The sequence below is a fragment of the Eleginops maclovinus genome, chromosome 23 (assembly GCF_036324505.1).
Source record: "Eleginops maclovinus isolate JMC-PN-2008 ecotype Puerto Natales chromosome 23, JC_Emac_rtc_rv5, whole genome shotgun sequence".
Taxonomy (NCBI): Eukaryota; Metazoa; Chordata; class Actinopteri; order Perciformes; family Eleginopidae; genus Eleginops; species Eleginops maclovinus.
In genome coordinates this window covers 4,410,178-4,434,756 of record NC_086371.1, presented here as the reverse complement: position 1 = coordinate 4,434,756, position 24,579 = coordinate 4,410,178, and the positions used below count along the sequence as shown (strand labels likewise).

Sequence of the window (24,579 nt, the reverse complement as noted above, 5' to 3'; positions counted from 1 at the left end):
ATGTTTATGACTGTCTGGTGTCTATGTGGCCGCAGTTCACCTAGACAACAATGGAAGCCGATTCCAAAAATAGTGTGGGAGCTTACGAACACGAACGATGGGTTTTGCAATGATAAGGCTGAGGATTAAGTAATAGTTTACATATTTCCTTCATATGTTTGAAGTTGTTTGACCTAGCTGGGAAAAAAAGTCAACATGAAGAAAAACATTTCAAAGTTTGTGGTATTTGAGGGATAGCTTAAGGGTGTGATATATGTTCCTCCTGTATGTGTCAGCTGACTGACTGGATAGCGTAACGATATGCACTTCAATAGAGGCACTTCTTGCTTGCTATGATTGATCATCTGATGCAGTTTTCCACCCTATGCCAGAACAAAGGCAAGACATTTAGTAAGACATTCAGGTGGGGACACACACTCAAAAACATCGTCCTATCACTACAATAAAACCAAAACAATAAATTACAACCAGGCCGCTGCATTTTAAATGTTCCCTCGACAGCTGCACAACGTGTACCACCTCATGTACCCTCGGTCTAATTTGAGCTGGCATCAGTTTTCAAACCTTTATTTATCCAGGGAGGGTTTTGCTGAGCAACGCCCTCCTTCACACTCACACCTGGGAGCTGTAGTCATCAGTTTTTATGGATAAGATAAAAGGTATTGTGCTGTCCTTCTGATACAATTCAATGGTATCTTACCTTTGGGTGGTTTGAAACTTTAATGTGTAATCATAGCTAAATCCCATGAGGCTAACTAGCTAGCTGAAATCATAAAGTATTATTGCACGGTTATCGTAATGGTGACAAACAACAAACAGGCAGAGGGCGAAAGAACCCAACGAACCAAAGGAAGGGAAAGAAAAACAGAGAGATGTGTCATCATTTTCAAAAAGTCACAATATCATTTAATATAAAACACCTTTAAATTGAACATATTGAGGAATTTTTCATCAGGAGTTCCACCAATCCACTGCCACCTGAACACCACCTCCACGGTGGTGCGGTGCTTCCGAGTGCACACAGAAAAGGGTTGAAACATGCATTTTTACTACGTTGTACAAAGTCAAAAGCGAAAAACAGGAGGTCTTTTTTTGCCGTTACTGGCAGAGAGTCTCTGCTGCCTCGTGAGGGATCCAGAGGCAAAAGTGGGGGGGGGGACAGTCTTGATAGTTGGGCATGTACAGAGGTGTCCTTTTGTTTCCTGGCACGCATGGATAAAGTGCCCTCCTCTCTTTTAGACCGTCAGCTGAAGGGAAAGCGGAAACTTGGTGTAAGGCAGGAGAATGACTCAACACACTTTAGATATTTCAGATAACAGCTGCTTAATTTGGCTCCTCTGCAAACATTGTTTCGTAGGTCGTGGCAGTAACAGATACAAACACTCCCCCACCATGTTGCTGGTAACGATCAAAAAGTGAGGAAACACAATGTCCACTCAACTTTCTGTATCTATGACAATCCCATAATGGTGCTGCGTTTTGAACGTCAGTCATGTCAGAAATAGGGAGGAGATTCTTCCCTTTTGTCCATTCACACTGACAACACGTTTCAATCTCAGCTTGGTCCCTCCCTCTTTCACTCCTGCCCTCCCAACCTCACACACACACACACACACACACACACACACACACACACACACACACACACACACACACACACACACACACACACACACACACACACACACACACACACACACACACACATACACACACACACACATACACACACACACTCTCACACTACAGATGCTGCAGAGGTGACGGAGGTCACCTTATTGTCGTCGGCCCAGGGCTGCAGGTTCTGCAGGGCGTACAGGGAGGAGTTGTGCAGGCAGAGCGGGTCCGGCTGCAGCGGCTGGCTCAACGTCTTCTGGAAAGCTTCCTGCTGGAGCTGCAGCATCAGCCGGTTAGCCTGCTGCCTCTCGGCCTCTCGCTCCTCTGCAGTCTGTCTCCTGGGTGGACGGGGGGGGAGACAAAAGGGAGACAGAGGAAGATATAAGACCTATATAATAGTTGTTTTTCATGGAGCATGCACACAAGATTTATTAATGCTGCATGCACCAGCAGTGTTTTCCCTTATGCTCATAAAGAAGCAGAAGAACCTTCTTCAAGGGTACAAATCATGTTCAAGCAGTGGTTCTTTACCCGGGGGTCGTGACCCTACAGGTGGTCACAAGTTACATCCGAAGGAATCGGAGATAATAAATGTTTTTTACATTTTTCATTCCTGGATAGTTTTACCTTCTGAACTTTTGATACGACAAGGTCTTAAAAAAAAACGTCTCTGGTTGACCTGAATTGTGAATTGAGAATGGAATTGAGAATAAATAATAAGGCTATTCTAATGTCAAAACTGGTGGATGAATTCAAGTATAAAGAAATAGAAACAACCCCAGCCTGAAACAGGATATGCATTATTATTTATGATACGTTCTTTGGCAGTTATATGTTTTCTAATAGAATTTGGAAGTGAGACATTCATTTTTACATTTTGCTGCTTTTACAGCTCATTCATAAAACACCTGTGCCAGTTCCTTCAGTGTCAGCTTCAGGCAAAGTGACAGCTGATCGGGCTGAGTGACAGATGCTTGTAATGGGATGTGACGGGAAGAGGTACTAACACTTCCTGCCTCAAGGTGAAATCTGCTTTCCTTTGTTTTCTTCTCCGAACGGCATATGTTAACAGTAACACACACGGTGTCGTTAGGGTGCTGATTTCAATGTATACCGCTAGAGAAGTGGCACAGAGGGGGGGTTTTCCTTAAAAACACACAGAAACCGTTTATGATATGTGGTTTCAACGGGATATTAGGGGTTTATTTTGGAACGTCTCCAGATGCAAGCAGTCAAAACAGGGAAGGCGCATGATCCTTATACTTTGAATAAGTATAAAAGGTACTAAAAAATGCAATTAAAAAGCCAAATGAGTGATCTTCTCCTCAGTTGAAGTTTCTATCATCATTTTCCTGTGGTTTATACAACATTTTATAATTTGTGTGTATACTTATTTTACCCCACCCTGAGTTCTAATCTGCAATTGCAATTAAAGCCCAAATTAGAAATGACTATAATCTTTTGAATTGATAGTAATGTGACTAATAATACCATCCATAACAAACGAATTATTGCCGTCAAAAATCAACTACAAAATCCAAATGGCAGGTAGAAATCACGGGCGGAAACACACCTCTAAAACACTCTTTCATGCACACCGACCTCCATCCATTAGCCACACATTATTGTTAACAGCATTATCATAATCTGATTCCCTGGCTGTTGATTCGATCATCCTCTTGTTACTAGCGTAGTCGTCACGCAAAGACATCCCTCATGCTCATCCTATCAGGTGCACACTACAGGGAGAATGCATAAATCTCAGCAAAAGTAGAAAATCAGAAAAACCAGTTAAAGCAATTCCCTTGTTACTCCTGACATGCCGTTCAGTCCTGGATTTAGTTACGTTTTTACAAGCAAATTCCTTTTTATTACATCTTTTTGTAAAACGAATCGATATATTTCACTGCTACAGGAGGCAGTTGTTTGATTTCTTAACTAAATGTATACAAGGGATCATGAAACTGAATGACAATATTATGTGTTACCATGTTTTTGAACATAGTATTATATTCACATGTTATTATATTTTCGTTTAAGACAAAGAAGCCAAATACTTGCACATCTTAACCATCCAACATTTGTTCTTTAGTGTTTCCTATGGTTATTAAATTGAATACTCATTGAAAAAAGCTTTAGCGTCATTTAAACATTAAAACTCTAAAAGGCAATTTAGCTGTTTATAATATGCTTATGAAAAATGAGTCCTGTCCCTTTAACTAAGGGCAGGGCTTCATAATTTGATTTCCTGCTCATTTACTTCCAAATGGCTATAAACAACCGTTAGAATGAAGTGAAGTATGTGTGTGTGTGTGTGTGTGTGTGTGTGTGTGTGTGTGTGTGTGTGTGTGTGTGTGTGTGTGTGTGTGTGTGTGTGTGTGTGTGTGTGTGTGTGTGTGTGTGTCTGTGTGTGTGTGTGTGTCTGTGTGTGTGTGTGTCTTTGGACCTGGCAGTCAATTCCTCCTGTGAGTGTTTCAGTATTGCTTTGGACAGCAGGTTTCTAAAAAGGCCTTTCAGGAGGCTCAGGAGTAATTGTGCTTGGTCAAGTAAACTGGCCTCGACTGGCAGCTAAGCTAAGCAAAATAGGTGTTGTGTTGTACGACGCCGCGGATGCTTCAGCCGCTGGCCATTTTACCCGTGTTAAAAGTAAAACATCGGTAAGCATTTTGGACCTGAGAGCAAAACACAGACGCATTCAGTGTCGATTTATGGCCCAGGAGAAAGCGGAAGGAAGGAGTGGCTCTCATAAAGACAAACAGCTTCTGAGAAATCCACCACAGCCTCTTTGTTTTGCCTAAGTAGATCATAAGGGAGAAGATATGGGCAAAATATGGCACGTAGAAGATTGAAATATGTTCCCTTTTCTCCACTTTCACACCAGATAACACTTTTCATTTGGCTGGAATCTTTAATGTCATTTTGTACGTATGACAAAATGGGAAATGCTTCAGCGACGAGACATTTTACTCGTGTTTGAAGCAAAGATATTGGCAAGAATTTACCAAACAGCAAAACTCAAGTGTGGATTTATGGCACAAGAAAAATAAGGAGGAGGGAGAAGCTCTCAAGTGACTACTACCTTCCACCACATCGTCTTTGTTTTGGTTAAGTGGATCATGAGGGAGAAGATATGAGCAAAGTATGGCACGTAGAAGACAGGACTATGATGCTTCCCTTTTCTCTACTTTTTCCCCACATATATTTCCCAATCTGAGCAAAATAGGTGCACCGACACGTCAAATGCCTCACTGATGGGCCATTTTACTTGTGTTTAAAACTAAATATTGGCAAGCATTTTGACTCAAGAGCAAAACACAGTGTCGATTTATGGAGCAAGAAAAAACGGAGGAGGAGACTGCTAAAAGGAGACTGCTAAAAAATCCACCACATCATCACATCAAAAATCCACCACATCATCATTGTTTTGGTTAAGGGAGAAGATATGAGTAAAATATGGCACGTAGAAGAGAGAATTAGATGTTTTCTCTTGCCTTGGTGTCTACTTTCATACCAGATAACACCTGAATTTGGCTGGAATCTTATCTCCATTTCATCTGTCTGGGCAAAATAGCTTTTTGTGTTGTACGACACCTCGAATCCTTCAGCTTAGGGCCCTTTTACTGGTGTTTAAAGCAAATCATTTGGACCCAAGAGTAAAAAATACTAACACCATCAGCGTCAGAAAGTACGGTCGCCTCCATGAGCGAATATCCTGCCACCATGACACTTCTGAACCTCCACCACAGCCTCTTTGTTTTGCATGAGTGTAATATAAATGATGATGCTTTCACAACAGATAAAAGTTCAAGTGTGGCTGGAAACTTACCGCCATTTTGTCCGTCTGTTCTGAAACCAGGTCTTGACTTGTGCGTCCGTCATCTTCAGGGCCTTTGCCAAGGTTGCGCGCTCCGCCGACGCCAGGTACTTCTGGCGATGAAAACGTTTCTCCAGCTCGCAGATCTGCACCCGGCTGAAGGAGGTGCGAGGCTTTTTCCTCTTGGGCGGCGTCCTGTTCTGGTAAGGGTGGCCGATACGACGGGTCACGGAGAAGGGTGAGAGGGCTGCTGAAAAAGAAGATTTAGTTGATGATTCTCTGGGAAATGTTGGACTGTAGCATCCTTTAAAAAGTCCATGTTAGCATTAGCAGTGAGGTGTTCGGACTAACCTTAACCCTAAGTCTTAAGGGTTAAGGATAAATATCCATCAGTGTAAATGTTATTTCCATTTCTAAACTTCAATGATCTGTGCTTCTGAAACATAAACTCATTTCCCTTGAGGTTTTTTGTCTACACTCATGTTATCAATGCAATTTTGTTTTCCAGTCTTTGGTTAGATGAAATGATTGTCCATCTAGTCTTAACTCTGGGAAAGCCAGTGTGTTTGGGGAGTCTAAGAGAAGGCCCTTAAGCTGCCATTTGAAGAAGATAAATGTAATTACGACTAATATTCCCCTGCCAGATTTGGAAAACTGTTTGTACAGAAAACTAAAGCCATAGGGAGACATTTAGAAGGTTCCTAAAACAATTCCAGAAAGACATCTTTTGCAACAGATGGAGTTAAATGATGACCAAAAGATCAATTCTCCTTCTTTTTTTACATTTTCACAAAGAATCTTTTAATATCTAGAAATCATCAGCATGGAAGGTGAGGTTGGTGGTGGGGGGAGGGGGTGACTCACCTGGGCAAGCCCCCTTTGGAAAAGGATAGTCTGCTAGAAAGCCATTGCCGTCTCGCAGGTGAGCGAGCTCGGGGTAATAGCATTTAGCTAATGTCTCCACAGTGCTCCAGACAGGGACCCTGCCGATGTCTCCTTTGGGGAGAGGACAGAGGGACCCGGCTGGCCCTGGCCCCCCTGTGGCCTCTCCGGCTCGGATATCCTCTGCCTGCTCCCCTAAAGGAAAGAGAGACACATTCAGGTCCCACATCTGGAGCACAGTAGCAGTACGGGCGCCAATGCATACTCAGCTAATCACATGAAGGAAGCCTGAATGATGAGCAGAAGCTGCTCTGATCTAATTTACTGCTCCTCTCTTAAGTTAGCATTGAGAAGGGTTTAGCTTCAGAATTACATATCTACCATTTAGAAAACATAAGTGACAACTACCAGGCTAACAAAGATAAATGGGGCACAGACTTTTCGCCAATCAGAATCAAGGGCACCCATTGACAATGTTATGAAGGCATATTTCACTATTAAGATAAGCTATTTCAAACATGTTCATAAGAAACCTAGGTATCATTCAGTCCTTCAATGCAGCAAAGAAACATTTTAGCATGTTGGTAATTCTGTAAGAATGTTTGAGATATTACATTTTTAAAACAAAGCATCTAACAGAGATAAATATATCACATCAGCCAATCAGAATCAAGGAAATCAATGTCATTAATTGGCACTGTGATGAAGGCATACTTATTACAGTATAATCATTTCTATCTATTTGAAACAATGCCAAGAGCAATATAAAATCCATTCACAGTCCCTCACGCTAGCACAGTACAATTTCAGATATTAAAATGTTTGCAGTTTTCAGACAAATGAGATTTAAAGGTATTACATTTTTCACAACATATCAAACATTAAGCAGTTGTCGATAAAACTCCACTAAATATCCCAGGATTGATCATGCAAAATCACACAACCTTTAAATACAGCTAGCATCTTTTGCAAAGTAGAAACCTAGAATATATTGACGTTGAATTTGAGGTAGGGATTTATCCTTCTAAATAAATGATATATACATGTATTATCTGGACTGTTTTGGGACTACCTTTGTCATTTCATTGCTTTAAAAAAATCATGATTCGCACTATGCCATGAGCATGCATTTTATTCTGCCCTGTGGTTCACGTTCACATATCACTGTATCTGGATATTAATAACAAGAAATCTCCTGCATCATAAAATATCTATGAACCCTGTCTATTTTGTCAGCCGTGGGTAAACAGAAGATCGATAAATGTAAGGGGATCGTTCTTGGCCATAGATCCACTCCCAAGCCACATTCTCATTTTGAGGCATAATGTAAATCAAACGACAGGAAGGAAAAAAAAAACCGCTCCGTCTCTGTGTGTCATTCCTCCCCAGCAAGCTGTTTGCCTCCTGTCTTACAGGGTGTTTATTTGTTTTTGTTTTGTCAGAAAAGCTCACCAGAAGCCAAAATGAATTTGAAAACATCTGCATAGGTATCCCTGGAGGGGCCACGTGCCGCTCTCGGAGTTACAGCGACCTGAAAATTCATTTGCCACACAGACGATGACAATCTGAATGGAAAATGGAACATGAAGCTATTATGCGCTCTGCAGTCATTTCCAGGGAGCTGCCGTCGTCCCCTGATGGTGCTGAACACCAGTGGCAAATTGAGGCGTACGAGAGCAAATGATTTGTAAAATAAAGATGAATAGCAGCTACAGTAGGTCACATAAAGTTAACATTACCTGAGTGTAAATTAGCAATGCAAATTTAGTGCCTGAAATAAAAAAACTCACTACATTTTATTGTGTTGTGAGCTGGATTTATAGTCAATACGTGTTATTTTCCTGCCTCTCATTATTATTTTTAATCTGCTATGGTAATATTCCTATCATGTTTCACATTATGGGTTTCTCTGGTGCTCAATAATAGTAAAACATGTTAATTTTATCACTCTATAATATTCCTTTTGGGGCTTGGACAGGCTTTAATCATGAGTTTATAGTGACAAAATCCCCATGATGTATCTGATGTTCCTATAAGGTGCTCACAGCTAACTGTAGTACCTCTGTGGCCCTTTATAGGGACTTTAAAGTGACTTTATTGCACTTAATGTTATGTTTTGTAAACCTCATATGATTCTCAGTCCTATTCCTACGGAAGGTTTTCTAAGATGTGTGTGTTTAATTGGTGCTTTTTGAAGCCTTCAACTATGTGTAGCCTTACGGGTCACATGCTGAGAGTGAGGCCTGTTGTTGCTCCCAGCGGCAGGTCTGGCTAAATAATACTGCATTAGACGGCTATTTCAGGCCATCTGTGAGCTAACTAATGGACCAGGCACATACAAGCACGTTCAGAGGAAACCTAACATGCAGCAGGAGGCTCCAGACCTGCCAACTGCCTAACAGCTTCGCCTCAGAGTGCAAAACGCTGAGAAATATATGATACAGTGAAGCTATGGACACTTTATCAGCAAGTATAAGGCTTTAAGGAGGCTAAGGAAAAGGATATGCATTGAGGTTTATGATAAGAACTGAAAGGTAGTTATATATGGCATGGAATGATGACATGGTATTTGAGCTTCTGTGGTCCCATAAGTAAAATAATCTGGATTTTACATCACCATCAAATCAGAGACTCTTTATACTATATAGCATATAGGTATAATAAAAAAAAGTAAATAAAATAATCCATAATATTACTGTATTCATAAATATATTGCACACAAATGTATGCATTGTGTCTTCCCTGTGTTTGTGTATTTTGTGTTAAATCATAAGTGAAAACTGCTCTTTTAATGCAGTAATTTATCATTAAAGGAAAAGGGCAACATGATCATTAAAAGTATAAGTAATTAAGGTTTAAAAAATAAAACAAAATTAGGTTAGACAAATGAAAAATATCTCAGAATTACAGCGAGCGACATTTGAGATCCCACGAGATAAAACGAGATTGTGGTGAAAAATGCAAATAGGGACATTAACGTCTTTTTGTTTGCTCTAAAAACAATCAGATGTTAGGATTTTAATTATTTTATATTTAATAACAACATATTAACAGTGGATAACAGTTTAAGTGAAAAAGCAGCGTGTTGGGGGGAAAGGTTTAAATTCCTGGTTTTGGATATGAACCTAAACGCATCGAATTTATTTGATCAAAAGTAGAACACACTTGTTCATACAGAAAATAATAATCCGACTTTTCCTTTCTCCTTCTTAACAATGACAAATAAAACGGGTGAGAATACTAAATCTGCGGCCTGGGTAACACAATTTAGCATATCACAAAATAAAACGCTACCATGGAGGATGTTTCCCATAATAAAAGCAGCTATACTTAATAACACTTCTCTGTGACAGCGCCTCCCTTCCCCACTGCGGATATTACCTTTGTAGCAATCTAATAAATATATCCGCGAAGGATTCTAAAGGGGATATTGAAATATAACATGAACATATATTGCTATTTATTACACTATATGCGGGACAAAAGGCAGGGACACTGTCTTCTGTCACACGGAGAATCAGCAACGGAAACACGAAGAGGAAATAAAATCACATGTTTCTGTGTGCAGCCATTAAGAGCCAGAAGGAGATTTATTGGAGAGAAAAAGGGTTTAATTATGTTTTTATTGTTGCTACGTGGCCTGTAGAGCCAAACGTGCTTTATAATGCCTCTGTTTATTATAAATATGCCAAAACGCTCCAAAGTATTGTTTATTTCTGCCATTTTTATTATTAGGATGATATGTTATTATGGTTATTATGCTTATTATTACACTATATTCGACTTTACATATGTGAATTAACGCACTTTTTGAACATTTCTTTCATTTGTCATTATCATTTGTTTGACAATTATTAAAGCCTTTATTTTAAAAACAGATAGGCTGCTATTTGTTCATGTTTTATGTTATTTTTTATCCTCAAAACTGAAGCCGAGCAGGTTAATAATAGGCATAAATACAAATGAAAAATCGAGTAAAATCAAATCCATTTTTTAAAAGTAGAATGAGAAGGTAAGAGAGAGATTAGAGAGAGCAGTTAATCTGCTGTCACCAAAATACTACTACTACTATTACTAATAGGCCTATTGTTGGTAATTAATGATAATAATTATGGGTTAATAAAAACGTCACATTTGCGGTGAAACAAGATAGAATAATATATATAACAATTGCCATACGCCCATGAGTAATTACAGGGAGGAGTTGCTGATCAACAAACCAAGTAATGGCTATACAAGTCTTATTATTTTTCGTGAGACGGATTAAATGATTCACATCGCCCCAAAGCTTAATCCTCTGAAACAACTCCTCGTGATTTATAACTTGAATTTAGGCCACAAGGACGTGCGCGCCGGTTGAAAAACGAGTCTGTTTTGCAATTTAACCGGTTTCGTTTACATCCCCACACACACACACACACACACACACACACACACACACACACACACACACACACACACACACACACACACACACACACACACACACACACACACACACACACACACACACACACACACACACACACACACGGCTGCCAGAGCTGGAAGCCTTTGGCAAAATGTTTAGCTGTTTAAATCTGCAAGGGGCCGATTTTCTCCTCCGGTTTCAGCTGGAAAACCGAGGAGAGAGTAAAAAAAAAAAACAAGAAACAGAGAGACATGAAATGGTTCTCTGCCCATCAGGACAGATGATAGTCCACTTGATTTACGGTCTTTTATAGGGAACAGAGCAGGCTATGACTGGTGTGTGTGTGTGTGTGTGTGTGTGTGTGTGTGTGTGTGTGTGTGTGTGTGTGTGTGTGTGTGTGTGTGTGTGTGTGTGTGTGTGTGTGTGTGTGTGTGTGTGTGTGTGTGTGTGTGTGTGTGTGTTGCTGAGGATCAATACAGTGGAAAGATAGAAGCTGCGAAATAATTACAGCGACACAAAGCTGGGAGAAATTAAACGAGAGGCCCTCGGTGACTATGAGCAGAATTGATAAGCCTATTTACACTGTATCTTTTTGCAGTTGACATATCGTCCCCCAGTATTAAATAATTAATCAGCTAGAAAGAATAGTGAATATTTAATGCGTGGAGAGGTGGTGGTGGTGGTGGTGGTGATGGGTGAGGAGAGGGGGGTGTGCGTAAATCCATGATGTTCTTCATTTTCATCTTCATAAGGATGAGGTCATGAGAAAAAGACCAGAGGAACCACCCCCTCCTCACAAAACTAAATTAATAAAGAGGATAAAAGAGATCATAATATAAAGTACCATTGCCACAAGATACCTTGCTTTCAATCACGAATTTAGGGAATGATTATTTAAAATGACATCTTATTTGATGCTTTTTCTGTACCATCTTTATGTATTTAAATATACTAAAGCAAAGACTCAAATGAGGGCTAATTTAACATCTGGCGAAGGGAAACACCAAATGGGATTGTTTGCTGCCACGGTATTAGTTATTTCGATTAATGTGCACTGTACCTATCAACATAATTAGTCGTTAAAAAAGAAGTTCTTAATGCTTCTCAATTTCTCATTTTTAATATGTAAGATACAAAAGCATGAACATAATAATAATAATAATAATAATAATAATAATAATAGTAATAATAATAATAATAATAATAATAACAATAATAATAATAATAATAATAATAATAATAATAATAATGCGTAAATGTAAGACGTTGAATTTATTCAAATAACAATTAAGAGTAACACAGATATCTTGCCTAAAGCCAAAGTAGATTTCCTGGTGATAAAATAATGCATCCAAACTATCTCAATTCCTTTTTATTTTGTAATGTTCGTCATGTTGTTTTATTATTTTTAAAAGAACAGCAAAAGAAAGTAATTAAATATATAATCAGCAGTAATACAGTCTTCAAATTAGCTGCTTTAATGCTTTGTCGTTACATTTATGAATTTTATTTTTGAGTTGCAGCAGGGCAAATAAAAGCAACTATCAGAACCAAAAAATATTGCACATATGATTAATATTACTACACATAATTATTTAAGTTGTGTTTATATAAAAATTGAAGCAAATAAATGACATTACTTTAAGTGTCAAACGTAAATAATAATAATAATACAACATGTTATCTTCCACTTTGTATAGTTACACCTGCCATATGTTATTACTATTATGACTCATCTTCCTGTTTTCTCAATTGGCTCGCAGAAGAGAAACAAAAAAAAAATCATTCATCCTCATGAAAAGCCGGGCAACGTCGTTATCCGTCATCCGCTGTAAATGGAGAGTGATGGTCCAATACTGATTCATCAGCATGTCCTCGTCAATCCGTCCTGTCGTTCATCACACTGCCCTTCCAGCTAATAAAACTGACTCTGTGTATGCATGAGGTGCGTTATAGATTACAAGCTAAAGATACAATCAGCTATTAGGCCCAGTTTAATCCTGCACTCTTCATCTTTTAAAGGGCCTGTTTTACGCGGTAATATCTGAAATGCACACCTGTAAGGCCGTACGGGAACTATACAATACTACTACTCTGCTCTGGGGTTGATTTATTAGGAATTGGACGAAAAGGAAACAAGATAGGAAAATCATGGATGCGTAAATCCATGGGTCATTAGAAAAAGACCAGAGGCATTACCCCCTCCTCCCAAAACTAAATTAATTAATAGATAATAATAAGTCTCATTCACACAGGCAGACATGGCCCTTCACTCACGAATTTAAGGAATCACTCTTAAAACTATATTCTTTCATACCATTTCTAAGACATATGCAAGGAAGAAAAGTAGCTATAGCTAACTTAAGATGTGGCAAAGCGAAAATGAAAATGGACATTTTGGCTGCCACATTATTAGTTAGGTTGATTAATGTGCACCGTGCCAGTCAAAAATAATAATAGTACATTAAAAATGGAAGCTATAAATGTCTCTCTTTTGGTTGATGTATTGTGAATTAGCTGCATAGGAAACACAAATCCGTCTACAGTTGTTGCAGGATAACGAACGAAACCATGTAATAGTCTGTCCTCGGCAAACAAGGAAACACTTACTTTTCCAGTGCCTGTTTTACACGTGAATGTCAGAAATTCACACCTGTACGGCCGTACGGAAAATATACTACCATGCTAAGCTGCTTTGAGTTGATTTATAATGATTGGAAACGTGTGAAAGTGCTTGAAAAACACTTTACAATTCTGGGAAACACAAATCAGACTAGAGGTGTTGCAGGAGCACAAAGGAAACCATTTTTCTACATGTTAGATACAAAAGTATGGAAATAAATGCAAAGCATAACAGATGCTGTATGACCGTGTCTGAACCTAATACAAACTGTAACCTGCAACACTGTGGGGCTTCTTTCCCGAGACAAATGTAAAATGTGTGATATTGGGATATCTAAAAGACCTTTGATAGAGTTGTTACCTGTTAGTCTTTCCTTGGCAAACCTCCTACTGCTCTCCATCCACGGGAAGGTGAAGTTCCCCGCGTTCCCCATCCCCATCCCGGGCACCGAGGCGATGCCGGGTCCGATGCACCCCGGTTGTGTGGAGGGGGGCGGATGCGGTGCTGCTGCTGCGGGCGGCGGCGGAGGAGGCATGGGTCTGTGCGCCGGAACCCGGATCACCCCTCCGGCGCCGCCCGAGTTCACGTTAACGTTCATGTTCATGTTCATACTGACGTTCATGTTCATGTTCACGTTGTAGGAGCCGGCCAGACCCGCCGCCATGGAGCAGGCCGGGTTGTACACGCTGTTGTACCCGTTGCTGTAGACATTTGGAGCCAGCGCGTAATCCGGGTCTCCAGTCCGGTTGGGCAGCATGCAGCCGCTGGACTGATCCGAGCTGTTGAGGATCTGGTCGATGCCGAAGCTGATGGGCTCATGCTGCTGCTGGTGCGTCTGGTTCACCTCCTCGATCCCGGTGTGCTCCATAGTTTTTTTTTTTATTATTCGGGGATGTGTTTCGGTATGAGTGTAATTTTGTCATATGATAATACACGCCTCGGGAAATATGTGTGTGTGTGCTGCAGTATTTGGTTTTCAAGCATCGACACAGGTCTGATCTACTCCCAGGAAACCAATAACGTGTCCGGTGCTATCCAAAAAATTGCCATTATTTTTGTCCAGCATTGGGATCGGGTGTTCCCTAAATTAAATGCCTATCCATCGCGCTAAGAAAAAAGCGTATCCATCTTTAACAGCGTGCTTCTCCCAGTGAACTACACACACGGCAACCTATCAGCAGGAAAACAAAAAGCCAAAATCCTGAGTACTTACAGACAAAATCCGTGCTTTTTTGGAGGGGAAGCAGTTCTCTGGAGAGGCTGGATGCGCTTTGTTCGCCTATTCTGGCAGAGACGATCCATACGCAGAGGGCATGGTGGGATAGCCAAGCTCGTCGCATGAAAATAAAACCACAGACAAAACAAAACAAACCCAAAGAGGCGAGGAGGAAGCGCTGACCTCGCTGCTGTGGATATTAATTGGAGGTGAGAGCGAAAGATGGCTCTGTTGTGCTGAATGGTGAAGTGCGTTTCAGCAGGTGAGACAACCCTCTGCGTAAAAGCTGCCATTCGGTCATCCCCTCGCTCCCTCCCTTCCCTTCCCTTCCCTTCCCTCCTCCTCCTCCTCCTCCTCCTCCTCCTCCTCCTCTGTAGGGCAGTTGTTTTGCTAGGATGTCTTAAAGAAGCCGCAGCTTTTTTTATTTTCTGAAGCTTTTCTGGTGTCAAACGGGAGGTTGTGTGCCTTTTAGCGGGGCTCAAAGCTCCGGGTCATGCTGTTTTCCAACTGTTTCCAGTCTACATGTTACAATACGGATTACGGAATCAATCTTAAATAATTAGGTCTAATATTTATTTTATTATTTCTCAGTTTAATATTCAACGAGAAATCAATGTATCTCTCCATGTCAGAAATATATCAGAATCAAAGGAATTGTTTGTTATTAATTAAGTAGTTATATGTCCTTTATGAGTATGGAAATCGAAATTCGTGTTATTTTACTTTTATTTTCGGTTCCTTTTCTGACCTTTTTTCATGTAAGTTTTGCTGTTTTCAAGACATTTAAATGGATGTTTTTTTAAAAATACTAATAATGGTATTTCTAAAGAGCTTTTCCTGGTGCCCAAAGACGCTTTACAAGCAAGTAGAGGAAATAACAAAACACAAAATAATACAAGTGCTAGTTTTTTAATCTTCGGAGTGATGCATTGGGCCATAGCCTTGACATCTAGGCCCTTGGACACATGTTCTATGAGAAGATTTCGTTTGGTGACTTTCCACCTGAGAGGGCTCCTGCATTTAGGACATGATTTGGTACAGAACTTGACATCCGTTAAGAAAGCATCCATTGAACACGGGTGTATTTCTGTGTGTTTTCACTGGCTGTTCAATTAAACCAGCCACATATTCACCCATCATAAGTTTCCCAGCACACCAGTTATACAGAGTACCACTATCCTGATCAATGCACACTGAGTGAGTATAAAACAAAACGGCAAGCTGCACAATGGGCCTGAATGGTTCCCCTTCATTTTTAATGGCAGGTTACATAAGAACACTGTGTGTGTGTGTGTGTGTGTGTGTGTGTGTGTGTGTGTGTGTGTGTGTGTGTGTGTGTGTGTGTGTGTGTGTGTGTGTGTGTGAGAGAGAGAGAGACAGAGACAGAGACAGAGAGAGAGAGAGAGAGAGAGAGAGAGAGAGAGAGAGAGAGAGCTGCTGAAGCAATAATCTGTTGCACACAATGAAGCCATAAATCCAGTGATATTGACGGGAAGCGTGCACATATACAGGCCTGAGTTAAAAGCACTGCAAGGTACATTATCACAAAGTAATGAAATGTAAAGCAACCATAAGCATGTGTATCGAAAAAACATATAGACCCATGAGTAAAATGAAGATAGATAGATAGATAGATAGATAGATAGATAGATAGATAGATAGATAGATAGATAGATAGATAGATAGATAGATAATTAAACAAATAAATAGCAGCTGGAGTGACATCATGAAGCCAAATGTGTTGCTGATTTGCACAAATTATTTAACCTCTCTCCGCCCGGAGCGACGACGCGGATCGCCGGGGTCTCAATTCAATAAAAATGAAAAATGGCTCACAATAAAAGCGCGACACGGGGAAAAACGAATTTAATATATCACCGTTTTATTACGCACTTATTTCACTTTCCGTGCGAATAAAGATATCTCTCAACTGCACAAGGTGGCTAGAGGGAAGCATAAAAATCAATTGTGTGAATTCGAGGCCATATCAATAACGTGCGGGGACGAGAGGAGCTGCTATTAGGCCTGTTTATATTTGCACGTTACAATAAAATGAAAAGGGACGAGAGGATGCACTGAGCCGCAGATCAGTTTACTGACAAGGTAATTGGCCGTTTATGCAAAACCAGAGAGATCTATGGGCCGGAAGGAGGAGAATAATGTTGGAAAGCATCTCTGAGATAACACATCTCTGCCTGGGATCAGTGTGCGCCACGTTTAGCGAGACAAATCAACACAGGGGTTCCCAAACTTAACCATCATATCAACACAATAAGTGTGGATTAAACAGTCAGCCACGTTTGCTCGCATTTAGCTCCAATTCAGTGGTGATTGACCTAAATAAAAGGTTAGTGCACGTGGAGAAATGGCTGTTGTGGCACACTATGCCTATTCTGTCCCACTGTTGAGTTCATTGTATAATCCTACTTTGTCGTATCATGTTGGGCTGTTTAAACGTGTAATGCCTTACGTGTATTGTACTACAGTTTGTGCAGGTTGGACGGCAAGTGCATTCAACTGTTTGGATCTCGGTCTCCATTGTATTTACGCCTTAGTAGCGGCGAGGCTACGGAAATTGCAGCATGTTCAACAGAAACATATTGGCGCATCTGTAGGAGAATGAAACAAGCGAGGGTTCCGAAAATAACAACTTGTTTAGGAGGTTTTCTGTCTGAATCCATTCTTCAGTCTGGATGTCAGGTGGTTGGCTATGTCACGCGCCACCTGTAGTAATTATTAAGTATTACTTTGGCTTGATTTGCGCCCGGTGCAATCGTTCCTTGCGAAAGGGAATGTGCAACATAAGGCTCTTAAATAAACGCAATTGCTATTCGTATTGTAGGATAGAGATATGTTTCCCAGAACAAACACTTACCGGTGCTCTCCTGTCTCCAAATCCTATATTCCACTGTCAAAACAGTCCCCGGGGAAACAAACACCTGTTTATGGTTCCGGGAGGGTTTCACCAAGTATGATGGAGCAGGGGGGTGGAATTACTGTATGCTGCAAATATTTTCATAGGTTTGTGTGCATCTTCCATGTATTGATTATAAATATGTTAATTAATCTATGTTGATAATTTTGAAGTTATGTAATTATTGTTTTACTCCTGTGTTACTATTTTGTAAGAACAGGTGGGACCACCGGCACCCCTGTAGTTGGTAGCACCAGAGGGTGTTGGCTATATAGCGGCTGCTCTTTGTGCCATTAGTGGAAATGTGTGCATGGCAGCAGTCACGTACGGCCTTGTATATCAATGCCCACATTTAGGATACCCAACTTCTGCCAGGTCAGTCTAACACGGTTATAATATAGTAGAATATAAACCAAACCAAACCAAACCAAAGGCATTGTTAATACTTCACACCAATTTAACTTGACTTGATTTGATCTGGCTTGTTTTGGAAAGACCTTCAAGCGTTTGGCTCTTGATGGCTGACTCCAAGTTATTAAAGTTATTGTAAGATGTTTCTTATCAATTTGAGCAAGATATCACACCCATGACTCTTCATACACTCATAGACTGTGCCAACGTTTAGTCAGTACCTTGCATTTTCCAATGGGCACCCTCTTTCCATACAACCACTGAAGGGGTAGAAACTGTTTACCGACTTAATGGACGGATGGATAGATAGAAGTACTTTATTGATCCCAAATTGGGATTTTTTTCCGTTGCAGCAGCGCGAAGTACAATAAAATAAAATAGCATTGAAATACAAAATAAAAAATGTACATTGGGTTAAAGCATTGTATTGTATGTAATCGACAGAAAAAGGTAAAATAAAACCCTTCATTTCATTACTCCACGTCAGATTACATTTTTTCTATTTAATGTACATTTGGGACTAAAAATGTACACAAAATATAAACAAAAACAAAATATAAAGCAGGATTACATGTACAATAAGTGTATGGAATATTTAATATAATAAATGTATAATGTACGGTATGGTTTGAGTACAGTTATCACAGTGAAGCTATGGAGCAGAGAGTTATGTCAGCCTCATTCCTTTCCCAAAAACAGTATTTATTACAATTGACCAACAAAGGTAATCCAAAAATAATCCAGAAATGACAATTAAGTTTAATTGGATTGATGTTTTGTAGTAACTATAACTAACGTGTCCCATAGCACAACATTTTACTGATTGTATTCCTGAAGCTGAAATCTCTCCATTATGTCCCCACACATTATGGCCTGTTCACATAGTCAGCTCCCTGCATGTGAGTGAATGAGGCTCCTGCCAACATGTTGAACACAATGCTAAAACTGTAAACCTTTAATCATCAGGAGCAATATCACACTTCTCTTTATTGAGCCTGACAACCAAAGCTAGGTGTCTTGTTTCATTATTCTCTACAATCGAGGCTGTTCACTGTGATTAGTCTGCACGAGCTAAAGAAGCAATAAGGGAATTAAAATGATTTAGAAATAATGTCAGATAGTTAATGCGCAGTTTGGGACTCTTCAGACTGATATGTCAACTTAAAGACAATAATAAAATGTCTCATTTCATGATCTGTTTTCAGTTTATGCTAATATGTAATTATTTCTGTGTTTTTTAATTGAAAGTTTTCATCTTTTTTCTTCCCCAGAAAAAGCCAAAAACAGAACTCAGATACATCATATTCAGCTTCAATGTATTCAAACATATTTCACTGCACAACATTAACCATGTATGTATGAATTTGTGTGTAGGGAAGCCCTGTTTCTGGATATAAAGCAGTTTTTAAATCCGCCAATTGCTTCTTCATTAGGCTTTGGCTCCATTCTTATACATCCTTTTGCTACCATGACCCACTTTTCCCATCAGAATCATTACAAGTTTATCTAATAAGCTATAGCTGCAAAGCATGAGGGAATTTAAATTATTATTATTATCATTTAAATAAATATCCCTGACTTATTATGGGCTGCTGTATAAAATAAGCCAATAGGAGGTCTATAGCTTTCTAATGCCAACGTGACATGATGCAGGATAATCAGCAATTTTACTAATGCAATAAAACCCAATTGCCAATTAAGGTATACCCCCCCCTACACACACACACACACACACACACACACACACACACACACACACACACACACACACACACACACACACACACACACCCTCTCCCTCCCTCCCTCCCTCCCTCCCTCAATATGAAAGCTGCTCGCTGATTTTGCCCAAAGGCGTTGTCTATGGTTGCCGGCTGTGCGTGATGAATCGTTATCTCCAGGCCATGCTGCTCGTCTGGGTAATAAAGTACCAGCAAAGCGGAGACAAAAGGAATTTGTCACAGTTGCCCCCCCAATATATCACAGACCTTGAGTCGGTTTGGATTTTTTTTTTTTAAGGTGACCAGGGGCCTAAACATTGAATTAAAACGAACAGGAAAATACGACAAAAAAACGAACGTATCTCCAGAAATATTACGCATGAAAAGAAAATGGCATGACATAGAAATAGTGGTGAAACATGAGTAAATGCACAGTGCAAGTGTCTTTGTATTATTACTATGAAGCCTGTTAACTGCTGTTGTTGCTTTCATTTCGTTAGACACAGTTTTGTGTCATGAGTTTGTGTAAAGCGTGTTTGTTGTTGGAGTTTCTCCACAGTCCCTCGTGGAAAACGTTTCCTCTGGTTGGTGTTGTCTAATTGTTTCTGTAAAGAGGAATGATGTGGGGAAACGCACTTGCAAGTGTCTTTTAAACAATGATGAAAACATTGAACGAATTTTAGATTGAGAAATGTTCCTATATAAATGTAATTTAAGTTTTGATTCAATAACTATTTCGAGATTTGGCTGAATTTGCTCACTAGTATCCGAGATTGAGAGCAAACTAAATATGAATATTTCCACAAAAATACCCATGCATGGTTTATCTCCGTGACATGCTGTCAGCTGGTTGTTTTTAGGAGTCTTTTCCAAAATGAGTGTAAAAAGAAAAAAAGGTAGGCTACTCTAGACAGTAGGGGCGTCCGATAATGGATGTCTAGCCGCTAAGTTGTCTGATAACGGACGCATGAAAATTGACAGCTGAAATGATCCTTTCAGACCTGAAGAGGAAAAAAACTGCTTGTGCAATCAAGGATGTCAGAGATTAGTGTGACGAGCATGTCATCCTCCTCCCTCTCAGGCCTGCGCTCTGCTGCTGTGAAGGGGGAATTTGGAAGATACACTAAAAACAAAAACAGGGTTCAATGGTCAGGGAAGGAGCCTTGTCGACCTCCAAAAAATAATCCGCAATTTTTTTCACAAATACTTTAAAAAAAAAAAATCTCTTTTATTCATTTATTTTAACATTGTACTATACTGTTAAATTATTAAGTGCACTTGTATCTTCTTTAAGGTTTAACGTCCAGCTAATATAAAGGTCTTCTGTAGCTATCACAAATATTCTGTTCTGGAAATGTGGTCCTTTTGATAATTAGTAACCTAATATTGCATGTAAAAATAGTTGCAGCTTTCCAGAAAAATTCAATATGCAACCCAAACTTGTAAAAACAGATACTGCAGAGCATCTTAAACTTGACCTAGTTTACTGTTGCAACAATTCCGTTTATTAAAAGGTGCATTTACTTTAATCCCCACTTCAAGAAACATAGCATGGCATATCCTGTAAGCTTAATAGTTTGAATACAATCTTATATTCTTAATTAAAAATGCACATTATTTTTGCTTTTTCGGCCCTATTATAATACAGTACTTTAACCCAATATTATACACCACATCCACTTACAGTAAACATCCAATTTGCATTTAAAACAACTTTTTTTTTTACTTCTTTGCAGCACGTTTCGAATAATCACCAGTGAGCATGCTGCAACCCTGCAAATATTCATTATCTCTGCTGCCTGGGAAACCTCTTTTCTTAAGAGTGTACATGCTTCTGTGATAAAGGAATCACCTCTCTACCCTCACGATCCGTTTTATTCATAGCCTGTGCAACACTCCACAACCCCACTGAAGTGCCATCCTGCATGGAGGAACCCTTTTTATTGAGAGTGTGGAATTACATTATTCTGCATTTGGAGGGTTCAGTCCTTGACTCTTCGCCTCCCTCAGGGGAAAACCTGGCGCCTCCTGCCCGGATCAGACGACTCGGAACTGGACGGAGTGGAAGGGATGAGAGGGGTGGAGAGGGGGAGGAAGGGAGGAGGAGGTGGGGAGGCAAAGCAGTGGAGAAAAAAAGGGAGGAGAAAACCGCTGAAATGCAGGCTTTAGACATGGGAGGATGGAGGGGTGTCATGCTGCTGCACTGAGCGATACAGGCCTCAACATCTGCAAGAAATAGGTAATTATTTTTGCATAAATATTGATTTGATGAGGTTGAAACCTAGTCTTATTAATGCTCGTCTATAATTCAGACATATTTTACATAATGCACACGTGTTTTATCTCTTACTACTACATTGTGAGATTATTTGGAGAGGAAAAATCGACAGAAAAAGGTAAAATAAAACCCTTCATTTCATTACTCCACGTCAGATTTCCCGACTTTATCTTTTCCACTTTTCCTTTTAAATGCAAACCGATTCATTTGGCTCTTCCCTGCTGTTTGCCCCGGATAAACCTATCGATTAGACATCAGTTAGATTCCTAGCCAGCGCTTTATTGAGTAAGTTGGTGAACCTTAAAGTGAATTACAGGAACTGCTCTGGCCCTCCGGTGAACTATTTAGTTGAATCTAATTTACTTTTGATAAAGACCATCTATTTTATTTACTCTGATCGCCATTTTCATCGGGTTTATTGTGAGACTGTGAGGGCAGAGTTTATGGAGGATTTCTGGAGAGAAAAGGTTTGTTTTTACAGAATTAAAAAATAAAGACTGCCAATTAATTATGTCTTTTTGTATGGATGAATACAAGATGTATTATCATTGATGTATTTTTCAATTTGTATTATAACTATTGTTTTTTTTTAAATATAAAGACTTTTAGTTTATTAATTATTTTTTTATTAATTGTTTTGTTATTATTATCCTCCCTAAAATGTGTAAATATGCTTGAATTTTACCTATCATTTTGCAACAGATGCTAAGTCCCTCATGTCTGCACTAAAATCAGTCATATTGTCTTAATCAATGCTCTTTAACCAATCAATACATTCTACAAACTAGCCTTCAAGGATTTATAGATTTTAATATGCTTTCTCTTTTTTCTCTACAGGTGTCACAACAATCAACATTACTTTTTCCCAGAGTTGCACGACTGCTGCAAGATGCACCACAGCAAAGGACATGTTTAATATTTGTATTATTTATTTATAGGTTTATAGACTACTTCCTGGTTTTTAATTGAGATATAAGCCGAAAATTCAGGTGTTTTATTTTTTTAAGACCAATAATTCGATATGTTCTGTTTCGATACATATGTTTAATATTTAATGACATTATAAAATTGTCTGAAATGTTAATAGTTGGTTTAGTCTGAAGGCAAAGCATTTACTTAGCATATTATAATATTTATATTTACGTTTTTGGTACCCTTTTCTCACGTAGAAAACCTATTACGCTCACAATGCATCATTCATTGTGTGCAAAAACACACGATAGCCTACATGAAGTAAATCCAAATATACAAATAAATATTGTGACAAACTATAGCAAATCTCTGCAGGACAGAACAAAAAGCAAAGTGTCTGCACACTCCTGTGATTCTGCTCCTCTCACTGGTCTCTGAGCCTGCTCTACACATGCGTCGTATGTAAGTGTAATTGGCCGTATCATTGGCTTTTGTCTTGTTTACAAAGCGGGCAACAGGAGCGGTAATTTAATTTCCTCTGCCGCATTGAAGAGCCACCAGCCGCCTGTCATGCAGGCCGGGATCAGGCTGCACAGCCCCGGGCAGCGAGCAGAGAGACCCGGGGCGAGAGGAGGAGGCGGAGGCGGAGGGGAGGGTGACATCTGCGTGCTAACAAAAGTGTGTATGAATGATATCATGGGATGTAATGCAGGGTAAGCCCTGTCTCTATGGCTCAGCTGAAATCTATAATTCAATAGTATTTAGTAATAATCATTGGCTTATTTTAGTTTATTGCATTCTTAATTAAAGTACTATCTGTTTATTAATGTTTCCTTTGGTTCATATTTGACCATTTTTGGCTTTCTGTTTTATTTGTTTACATTTCTTTTAATTCTGACACATTTTCTATTTTTTTACCCATATTTTTGTCTAAATGTTCCTATCTTTTTTACTTTATTAGACTGGTGTTTATTTTATAATTAATGTTATTGTATTTTTTTGTGCAGCATAATCTAAATTCTCTATGAGTAACAATTGAGCTGTATATTATCCAGTTTGAGCCTAAACACAAATAAATAGTTTTATGAAAGTAGCATGGGTGATTTTGATTGTTTTGTTATTCATGTGATAATAATTAGCAAATGCATTTAACGCCTTTAATGGTGGTGAGACTTGCATAGCTCAATATCCATAAAAGCCAAAGGATATGAAGAATGAAATCATTGGAAGGATACAGGGTCTGTGAAGTGGATGGGAAACCTGCTGATTTTCTAAAATACATTAAATTAGGAGTGTATATAATTTAGTATTTTAATGATGATCACCAAGTGTGTCTGCCTTTTCATTAACACCTCACATGGTAATGATAGTGCATCATATCTTAATGGGAGACTGGAAAACCCCAATATCCGATGGAAAGCAACAACAGTAAAGAGACAAAAGACAGAAGCTTTGTTAAAATGACACTGACATATTGTTAACAGTATTTCTGTATTTTGTAGGAAGTTAAACTCACTGGATTCAGTCACTATCAGTTTGTGGCTTGTCACTTGATGCAATGGACACTGACGTTGTGCAGCAGGACTGTAATGGTGTGACCTGGAGTTGATGGTCATTATGAAACAAAGGAACAGTAATATAGAAAAGCTTAATGATATTTGCATTTGTTATACAGCCCTGGTAGTGTCTAAAATCAGTCAGCCACATTTGAAAATAGGCTATAATGGACGTTCAAAACTCTCGGTTTTTAGGTCATTTAATTCCTTTATTGATAGAAGAA

The 24,579-nt window shown here is 39.3% G+C and overlaps 1 protein-coding gene and 1 long non-coding RNA gene across 6 annotated transcripts; one reads left to right on the top strand and one right to left on the bottom strand.

Annotated features, from left to right (window-relative positions):
- Positions 1 to 880: 880 nt before the first annotated feature.
- tlx2 (T cell leukemia homeobox 2) lies at positions 881 to 14,854 on the bottom strand. 5 transcript variants are annotated; one of them, XM_063877108.1, is made up of 5 exons: positions 13,708 to 14,848; positions 6,296 to 6,508; positions 5,444 to 5,678; positions 1,775 to 1,955; positions 881 to 1,247 (listed from the first exon to the last, which is right to left on the bottom strand). In XM_063877108.1, exons 1-5 carry the CDS (start codon positions 14,213 to 14,215, stop codon positions 1,236 to 1,238), a joined length of 1,149 nt encoding a protein of 382 aa, XP_063733178.1. In that variant the 5' UTR covers positions 14,216 to 14,848; the 3' UTR covers positions 881 to 1,235. The 5 variants fall into 5 exon arrangements, with proteins under 5 accessions (XP_063733178.1, XP_063733177.1, XP_063733181.1 ...); XM_063877107.1 differs by having other exon boundaries at positions 5,444 to 5,681; positions 13,708 to 14,846; XM_063877111.1 differs by lacking the exon at positions 6,296 to 6,508 and having other exon boundaries at positions 13,708 to 14,849.
- A 2,934-nt stretch (positions 14,855 to 17,788) lies between these two features.
- On the top strand, positions 17,789 to 23,747 carry LOC134860051 (uncharacterized). The gene is made up of 3 exons (XR_010165189.1): positions 17,789 to 17,852; positions 21,346 to 21,848; positions 22,725 to 23,747. It is a non-coding gene; the product is annotated as an uncharacterized LOC134860051 (long non-coding RNA).
- The last annotated feature ends 832 nt before the right edge of the window (positions 23,748 to 24,579 follow it).

Coding starts and splice junctions, on each gene's coding strand:
- tlx2 (XM_063877106.1), bottom strand. CDS start 14,215: ATGGAGCACACCGGGATCGAGGAGGTGAACCAGACGCACCAGCAGCAG. Junction 5,682..6,295: donor TCCAAAGGGGGCTTGCCCAG/GTGAGTCACCCC, acceptor CTTCTTTTTCAG/CAGCCCTCTCACCCTTCTCC. Junction 1,956..5,443: donor AACAGACGGACAAAATGGCG/GTAAGTTTCCAG, acceptor CCGTCCACCCAG/GAGACAGACTGCAGAGGAGC.